The 9,835-nt window shown below is 38.1% G+C and overlaps 1 protein-coding gene and 1 long non-coding RNA gene across 2 annotated transcripts; one reads left to right on the forward strand and one right to left on the reverse strand.

Annotated features, from left to right (window-relative positions):
- Window positions 1-3,281: 3,281 nt before the first annotated feature.
- LOC136238573 (uncharacterized) lies at window positions 3,282-5,976 on the forward strand. The gene is made up of 3 exons (XR_010693041.1): window positions 3,282-3,780; window positions 5,046-5,117; window positions 5,627-5,976. It is a non-coding gene; the product is annotated as an uncharacterized lncRNA (long non-coding RNA).
- A 1,501-nt stretch (window positions 5,977-7,477) lies between these two features.
- On the reverse strand, window positions 7,478-8,554 carry LOC136237792 (uncharacterized). The gene is made up of 2 exons (XM_066028001.1): window positions 8,293-8,554; window positions 7,478-7,935 (listed from the first exon to the last, which is right to left on the reverse strand). The coding sequence occupies exons 1-2, from the start codon at window positions 8,552-8,554 to the stop codon at window positions 7,478-7,480; spliced, it is 720 nt and encodes a 239-aa protein (XP_065884073.1).
- Between the last annotated feature and the right edge of the window lie 1,281 nt (window positions 8,555-9,835).

A 9,835-nucleotide genomic window follows, 5' to 3' on the forward strand; every position in this document is an offset into this window, starting at 1 on the left:
ACAGGGTGACTTATATGTAGTTGAAGTCTTTAGAAAGTGACTTTTTTTGTCCACAGGGTAATTATTTGTAGCTGAACTCTCTAGTGGGTGACACTTTTGTGGCTGAACTCTCTACTGGATGATTTGTAGGTAGCTGATCGTGAGTAACTTGTTTGTAGGTGAATTAACTCACTACAGGGTGACTTTTTTGTAGCTGAGCTCTCTACTGGATGATTTGTTTGTAGTTGAACTCTTTACAGGTGACTTGTTTGTTGCTGAATTCTCTACCAGATGATCATGACTTGTTTGTACTATAGTTGAACTCTCAATCCACAGGCTGATTTGTTTGTAGCTGAACTCTCTATACAGTGTGACATTTTTGTAGCTGAACTCTCTACCAAGTGACTTGTTTATAACTGAATTCTTTAATGGGTGACTTGTCTGTTGCTACATTCTCTACCAGGTGACTTGAACTTTCCACTGGGTGAATTAATTATGCATAGCTGAACTCTCTACAGTGCAAAATTTTTGTTGCTAAACACTCTACCGGGTGACTTGCTTGTAGTTGAACTCTCTACAGGTGATTTGTTTCTCTGCTAGGTGACTAGCTTGTAACTGAAATGTCCAGCTTGTAGCTGAGCTCTCTACAGAGTTACTTGAACTCTCTATAGGGTGACTTGTTTTGTAGCTACGTAGAGCAATCACAATTTTTTAAAGTTACTTAGTCTACGTACGTGTATCTACCATGAGTGGGTATCACATCACAGATTATTTAAGACCTGAAATTTTTCCTGGGGGCATATCCCCAGATTCCCAGAATGGAATCCATGTCTGTTGCATGTTCCAAACTTCACATAGCTCCACCTCTTAACTATTTAACCTGCTCCTGACACTATGCCAGCAGAAGCAAGCATAAGCAGCCTATATCAGTTATTCCTAAAATGTGACTGGCTTTGTGAGAAGGGTCTTCCCTACTCAACCAAATTACCAACTTTAACAAATCATAAAAGCTATTGGCTTCCAATTTGGTCAGTAGTAAGCACCAATCCATCTTAACAAAAATGTAGGCTTATCTGTTTCTTAAACACAAAGTTATGGTGTTCCAAATTCATAGAATTCGATGTATGTGGAAGACTCCTTTTCACAAATCCGGTCACAAATATGTTTAAAAGTTGTTACCAGATTCAATCTCAAAAAATTCACTGGGAATATGCCCCAAACCTACCCAACTGAACATGCAACAGAAAATTTGGAAACCTCTCACCAAAATTCCTGGAACCTCTAATCACTTGAGTGTGTACTGTACAGTGGCAGATACAGGGGGAGTTGCAATGGTTTCAGCTGAAACCCCCTCTGGAAACAGCGTGCACCCCAAATTATTTATGATCCGATTCGTGGGGATTGTGCGGGTGATAACATCACCAACAGTGTGTTATATTAGGACTTTTCTACTGGTCAAACTTCATACTTTTGCCTTTGAATCAGCATTATGTTGTTCAACAGCAGGCAGTGACCTTTTCTTCTTCTTCTTTTTTTTATTGATCTTTGACATTAAAAAAAAAAAAACTTAAAGCTAGGCTGAAATTGCAATTCCAGAGTCAAATTTCAAAAAGTCTGGATTCATCCCTGACAGTTATTGAAAACTTCCTCAACCTGAAACCCCCTCTAAAAATTTCTAGATTCGTCACTACTGTAAATGAACTGTGATTCACCTATAACCTTGCCTACAAACTTTCTATACCAGGCAATACAGTTTTTTTGAGTGGGAGATATATAGAAATTTATTTCAATTTATTGTTCAATTAAACAGAAATAAATGCAGTATGACACAAGCATTTTCCATAATTGTATCTGCCAAAATTTTCTCCCACTAAAACTTTGCATCACATGAAACTTTGTTTGTGTTTTATCTAACCTCCTAAGGCCTCAAAGTTAGAGCAAATTACATTAAGCTTATGCAGATTAGATAAATAATTATTGGTATGGAAACTACCATAGAATCTGAACATCTGAACTGAAAAATCTGCTCTGCACAACAGTGGCGTAACTAGCCCTGAGCATTGGTTGGGCACTGGTTGGGCACCATTGTATGCATACAAGGTGCAACGACCATGATGTGCAAACTTTGCATGCTGCAGCTAGGGGGGTCTGGGGGCATGCCCTCCCAGGAAAATTTTTGAAAATTACATGCTGAGATTCAATTTGGTGGCATTTTACAGCTCACTTCTAACAGGGCATACAGATTTAGGATTTCTAATAAAGTACTGAATCTTCATCAGTTGATAAAAAGTTTAAATGCACACAGGTTAACACTTGTAATATTTATCCCATCCAAAAACAGCTTATAGCTGTAAGAAAAGTGCGCGTCCAAGTAAAGCAGAGTTAACTGCGACAAAAAGTAATGATATCATAATGCGGCCATGTGCGAGGTGTGCAAGTTGTAAAATTAATATTAGCTAATCAGATAATACAATGTTATTGTTAAAGTGTTAATGAGAACTATGTGATGCTGCTATTTTTAAGTGTGTGAGCATCTTCATAAATGCCACACAAATTTAATTCTCAATAAAGCAATGTGTATAGATTCTCTGATAGCAATAAATAGTTTGAGTTTGGCCACCTTTCCTTTGTTCATAGCATTGCCGTATACAGGAAAGACGGCCAAACTCAAACTATTTATTGCTATCAGAGAATCTATACACATTGCTTTATTGAGAATTAAATTTGTGTGGCATTTATGAAGATGCTCACACACTTAAAAATAGCAGCATCACATAGTTCTCATTAACACTTTAACAATAACATTGTATTATCTGATTAGCTAATATTAATTATACAACTTGCACACCTCGCACATGGCCGCATTATGATATCATTACTTTTTGTCGCAGTTAACTCTGCTTTACTTGGACGCGCACTTTTTTTACAGCTATAAGCTGTTTTTGGATGGGATTTCAATACTTTTTGTTAGAATAAGCAATGTACTGTTGATAACAGTAGGTGAGTTTCCATGGTTTTGACAGAAACCCCAGATTACAGTGACAGAATAATAAAATATAACTGTAATTTTAGTGGCCAGGGCCGCCCACATTGGGGGTAACTGGGGTATTTTGCCCCCTACCACAGCCCGAAAGGGGCCACTTGAATACCTGTTTAAAGAAAGATCGATATACTCTAATAGAGCAGTCAGGATCTAGACCCTTCCTTGCCCCTGGGCCCCTCTTTAACTCTTTTCCCTGGGCCCTCTAATTTCTCAGGGCGGCCCTGTTAGTGGCATGTAACTGCAGTCAACTAACACCCATTTTAACTATTAAACCCTTAACAACGCTTTGCCTTTCATCTTGTACTGCATTGAAACGATCAAAATACTCTATTAGAGCAGTCACAAAACAGCTGTAACACAGCAATCAATATTTAGCATAGTTACAACTTTTGCTTAGCATCGGATTGTATAGTTTAAATTACTAGCTACTTACAGACTTTACAATATAAAAATATGGCACTTGTAGAAATGTGACTGTTCTATTAGAGTATCTCGATCTACTTCAAGCATTGACTAATTCAAGTGAAGAAGCTACGCCCCTGCCAAGAGATCTTGTGAAATGAAATGAGAATAGTAAAGAAAAGGCAAGTATGTACAGAGACAATAGAGGGGCGTGTAATTATGTCCTGTTGTAAATAAACGCCTTTAAAATTTATATTACTACTAAATAAATGCACCAGAATAGGTTTGTGTGGCTGTTGTCTCCAAGGTTGTCTCATTACTTGTCTTTTCGTGTTGAAGGGATTTAGTCGCAATTGGTGAGTTTAACTATACATGTGTTTGTGTTGTAAAACTTAATTGTAAAAAGGCGATTAGCACATATCATGATAAACATGTATGATTTGTCACAGTAGAGTCTCTCACGAAGTCACGATTATTACGAGACATTGGACCAGGGTAAAAATTTACTGCTATATTTAGAGGTTGTAGCGTTTGTATATCTTAGTATCTTAATAAATAATCCCCCATGATCACTAATCACTAATGGTACAGTGAAAAAAACTGGTCATTATTCAGGCCGTAGGGACAAAATTTTCTGACCTTGCCTTTTAAAGAGGTGGCTGCATTATGCGGCCTTAAAAAAAGGTAAGAAGCATGCTGGCTATAGAGATGGATTTAGTGTATGACAGCATATGAGACAGTGAGTGCTGGTAGCAAGGGGGCAGCCAATCTGTTAGAGCACCAAAAGCACTGCTTCAGACATAGGCAGTTGACTGTCAGCCCCAAGTGTAAAAAGTTTCACTATTGGTCCTTATAAGCCCCTGATGAAGTCATTATCCATAAGATATATTTTTCAGAGTATCCATTTTAGTTCTACAATATAGTAGCCAAGCATAAGATGAACATAACACAGCATTCCAGTAGTTTAGTGGTGACCACAACACTGCCTGAGTTAAACTGTGGTGAGATTTGAGACTACCAGAAGCCCTGGAATGTCTTCAACACATGAAATACCAAATATCTAATGCCTGGCTTGTGGACCTGTCTTGGTGGCCACTTGTATAAAACAGCTGCCACACAGTCTTGCGAGCGAAACAGCTAGTTGCCACACCCCTTAATTATCAATTTGTAAAATCTTTAGCAAAATTGTGTGTGCGAGCAAGTGCGATGTGGCAGTGCCGTGTATATGGTTGCTGCCTAGCAGTGACACATCACGAGTATTGAAGTCACAATACATTACTGTATCATCCATCTAAATACAATCTCTGAATGTGTCATTTTGTGTAGAGAGCAATCTTCCTGACCTGCAGGTTTCAGTGTATATTGTTAACCATTAATATTGTTCGCAATATTGTGAACTATATGTACAGTGAAACCTCACTTAGTGGCCACCTCTTTAATAAGACCACCTCATTATATTGGCCACCTCTAGTAGGTCCCAAATATAGCTAAGCATTACTTATGACCTCATTAATAAGGCCACCTTGTTATTCAGGCCAAATTTTTTGGTCCCACAGCCTGCCATATTAATGAGGTTTCATTGTACTTATGTGAATTTTTATTTTTCGTAACTTTTCTTCAGGTTTACTGATGGGCACTATGAAGCATTGTTGACTGGTACGTGTATAATGTGGTGACTTGAAATTCTAAAACAGTACGTAGCATGTCTTGTATGTACATGTAATGTGTTGTAATGTGTCCACACATCCACACATCTTAGAAATAAATATAATTTGTATTCTTTATAAACAGTCAGTTCCATTGTGCCACTGGGTCATAAGTTGGTTGAGTATGGATCATCCAGGGCACTTGAGTCACATTTTGTCCTGGCCAAGTGGATCTCGTCCACTGACAGAACATACAGGATCAGATCACGTGTATAAATTACGGTGGAACTTGTTTATTGCCACCTTCACTCATTCAGCAGGTAACAGTGTATAAATTCTCAATTGGAATTGGCTTTTCAAGAGTGGTTGTCTTTCTATACTAGTGGCCATTAAGACAGGTTGTACTGATAGAGTGTACATACTGCAACAATATCCTCCACTTAGTGTCGTTTGATAGTGATGCGATGGAGACTATGTATTATTGCATTTAAATACTATACTATTATATTGCAACTCTAGCACGTATTTATAACAGGAATGTTTGTTAACCGTTTAGACATGCTGGAGCCACACCCACTCATCTGGATTCTACAAATGAAGTCATACCAACTTGTTGTCATCATACTTACTCGTTACTCCCTTGGATGAATATACATGCCATCATGTGAGACTTGCTACCATGGCGGGCCACTGGAAAACATTTGCATAGCAGTTATATTACAGTCATTATTGTACAATTCTTACATTATTGTTGTGAAAAGTGTTTGGTATTCATGTGTCTCCTCTGTATGTTGTAATTACATGTGTAATTTTGTGTGGGGGTGCTATAAAATGCAATAATGCATGGTGACAATTGTATTAGGCGATTTTGCACACTTCCTTTTAAGCTAGCTACATGTGCTAATTACTCACAGCTTGTGTCAACAACTGGTAACCGCAGTTGTACTCTTGTGTCATTCTTTAAGCCGCGCCCTTAGAGGACAAATTATGTGGGGGCGACTAATTTCAAAACGAAGGATGGTATGCAGCACCATAGATTATATCTATGGACTATAATCGGCTATGGCAGCACACTTCTTGGTGGCTATATGTACTGATTAACTACATTGAGCGCCAGTTCATCAATACCCAGTGACCGCAGTTGTGCTCTGTGTCATTCTTTAAATTCCGAGTAAAATTCTTAGAGAGCAAATGACGTGGGGGCGACTAAATTCAAATTTCAAACTAACCATTCTCGAAAACAAATGTTTCAATCTGAACGAAACTTTCAGAACAGTTTAAAGACATATTTCCCTACATGCCAAGCGAGTATTGCGGAAAACAACAATCTGGGATTTGTATTTGGCCTCTAGGTCGACTGAGGACGACTGAAACTTCGTTTGGTGCTGAAATCACGACTGTAGGGTAATCATGTATGGTGAAATCGATGATGTGAATCTTGAGGTGATAGAGTGAATACTGAAGCGATAACAGGGCGATCAATGTTCGGAATGCACAAAGGAACGCAAGGCATACACCTGCGGTTGCGTCTAACCGCATGCGATAAAAAAAAAAAAATGAAACTTCCCCTTTGATGTCGGCAACCTCGATCACGAAACAATCGGCATGGATTTGCTTCACTGCTTGTGTGGTAGTTACTAGTGACACGATGAGTTCAAGTCCAGAGTTTCAGAGGGATAGCGTAAGTGACCGGTGGATTACAGGAAGGCCGAATTTGACAACGTTCGTTCTTGTAAAATCCTCACGTAGTGGTCGCGTCATTTATTGTCTGCGGCGCGCGTTTCTGCTTTATTGGCCGCGCGACTCACTACCGTGAGTCTTGATATAGGTATGATGTACATCAAGAATAACAAGCATCAATCCACCTGGGATGTCACCACAAGGAGTTCCTCACATTATATACTAGGAAGTATAGTAAACATACAGACATACATACACATTAGTTTAATAAAGTGTGATCTTTGTGTTTTTATCTTTTTCAGCAAAATGATCTACTACAGTTTCTAAACATATATTCTTTGAAATTTCTCTTTCAATTGACAAGATCGCCACATTGACTAACCTTTCATTGGTCATTGTTGACCGTAAATATGTTTTTATTCGCTTGAGAGCAGAAAAGCATCTTTCACACTCGGCAGTGCTGACTGAGATACTCAAACTTATTTTTAATAGTTTAACAAGAATGGGAAAGGCATTTTTAAGTGGTGACAATTCCACAAGCGCATCCGTAATATTCTACATAACTTTTTCTTCAATACTACATTTTGCCAAGGTGGCTTCCATTTGCAATGTATGCAAATCTAAGTCATAAAATGTTGCCATTGGTATTAAGGCTTCTGGCTGAAGGAAATTCTCAGAGTCCGGTGAACAAGCATGAATAGATTTTAAAAGTTCAACATTTTTGTCACTAAACCTTCTCTTTATCTCTGAAATAAGCAAATCCGGCTAGCACTGGATAATAAACAGAAACTCTCAAGTTATCAATATCTGATGAAGGATGCCTGTGCCCTGTTGTTTCCATTACAACTCCATCACTGAATCTACTTGGAAGCTGTCTTTGCCTTCTTTGTGAACTTACTTCAACATTAATACCTTTGGAGTTGCCAACAGTAACTGCATAGTCACACAAGTGCTCCCACTCCTTCTCTTGGCGAAAAGTTTCTAAAACCTGAGTTGTAGCAGAAACAAGATCAATAGCTTTAGCCAAGTTTACTTTTTTATTTTGGAGATGCTGAGACAGGCTATGAACGGATGAAAATATTTGATCAAAGATGATCAGCAAAATCAAAAATTTGAAGCAATTCACTTGTAAGAGTAAACCTTTTGCCTGTACAGCTCTTTCCTTATCATTTTCACTTGCAATATCTTCAAGGGTAGCAATCAGTGAGTCGAATGTATAACAAACAGCATTTATTGCAATATAACAACAGGACCAGCGTGTATCAGTAAGTCACTGCAACTGCCGTACTTCTTTATCCGGATTAATACTTTTTTGTTTCCTTATGTAAACACTATGAGCTTTACTTGAAGAAAGAAAGACATACAATGCTTGCATCAGTGCAAAAAACTTACTTGCACAAGCATTACCTTTTACACAATCAACAAGAGCAAGATAATAAATTGTGAGCATAACAGTGAATGTATACTGCATGAGGAGCTACTTGACATATTATTTGCTGGACACCTGTGCATTGTCCACTCATCACAGAGGCACCGTCGTACCCGTGATACAGGATTTAACTTTAAATTTTTCAAGGCACCTAGCTGATAAACTCTCAGCATTTAATGATGTGGCTTCAACGTAAGTTAAGAAGCTTTCATGAATGTTGTTTGTTTCTGAATTGACATATCGAAGAACTATAGCTAGTTGCTCTCGCTTGCTAATATCCTTAGTCTCATCAGCCAACAAAGAAAACACCCCAGCAGATTGAACATCAGAACAAATTTTCCTGCACAATTTTTGCCATAATTGTAAGCAATGCATTCTGTATGTCTGGTGAAGTATATTTGGCATTCTGGGGTCCCTCGACAACTCTTTTCCTGACAACAGAATCATGTAGGGAAATTAAATTTATTAGTTCTAGAAAATTTCCTTTATTGAGTGATTGATCACCTTCTCGATGACCACGTATTCCAATTTCCTGCAGGCAGCAATACAAAAGAGCTCGGCTAATTGTAATTATGTAGTGTCGATTTTCACGAATTTGCATTTCTCGATTACTATCGGTGGGGACTATTTTACGGAACGGAACGGAACGGAACGGAATGATGGACTAAACTGCGGAACGGAATGCTTTCTCAGATTGAAGCTTGCAGCTTACCATTGCTGTACAAGTTATCAGTGGCACTTCCAGCAGGTAATCAAACGTACCCCAAGAAAGATAAAACGAATTTAAGGATCGATTGTGGGTTCTTGTTGGTTGTCATTAGTAACGAAGTACTAATTGTGGGAATGGCTGACTCAGTGTGTTCATCTTCGGATATATCAAGTAGGGAACTTAATGCATGACTTGTTTTTACTAGTATGTGAGTATTTTTACTTACTTGACTTTAGAATGTACAGTCTGAGGCCCAGCCTTTCTAATCGGCGTAAATCAGTATGTGTATAGCTACACTACAAAGGAAACAAGTATGGTGACAAGCTGAATCAACTCAGTCTAAGCAGAATCTAAAGGAATTTTGTGCAGTGTGTGAGGAGCAAACATTCAGATACCTCAAGGAGGCTATATTGTGTGAACATCAATGATTCATTAACAGAGTAGTGGACTATTGTCAGATATCTCAGCCTGAGTACTGAGTTGAATTCTGGATGGGGTCTATTTTACAGAATGGAATGCTTTCTGAATCAACTTGCAGCTTGGCTAACTGCTATCATTGCTGAAATTGCATTTTATCAGTGGAACCTCCAGGAAAATGGAATAGGATAATTATAAAACATTAATTAAGTGATTGTTTAGGTAATCATGACTTTATTCAGTCTAATAAACAGAATATATGGTTGATTGAGTGAGGTATCACTTTCAGAATGTTCAGACGACCAGTGATGAGATGCATGGATTCATCGAATTTTTGTAGTGGTTGGAGACATTAAATATCCAAAAGCAAACTGACTATAATATTAATTCACTTTCTTTATATTTTCTCAATTTTGAGCCTGTATACAAATAATTGAATTTTCCTTGTCGATAGAAATCCTAGAATAAGATGGGAGAGAAACTTATCTTTGTTTACCTATACTGTACAACCAAGAGTTCGTAATACTGAT

Source organism: Dysidea avara, chromosome 11, assembly GCF_963678975.1.
Source record: "Dysidea avara chromosome 11, odDysAvar1.4, whole genome shotgun sequence".
Classification (NCBI taxonomy): Eukaryota; Metazoa; Porifera; class Demospongiae; order Dictyoceratida; family Dysideidae; genus Dysidea; species Dysidea avara.

What these genes read in the sequence shown, in the direction of transcription:
- LOC136237792 (XM_066028001.1), bottom strand. Translation starts at nt 8,554, where the DNA reads ATGCATTGCTTACAATTATGGCAAAAATTGTGCAGGAAAATTTGTTCT. An exon ending in AGTTAAATCCTGTATCACGG is followed by an intron (nt 7,936 to 8,292) that starts GTACGACGGTGC and finishes CTACCCTTGAAG; the next exon opens with ATATTGCAAGTGAAAATGAT.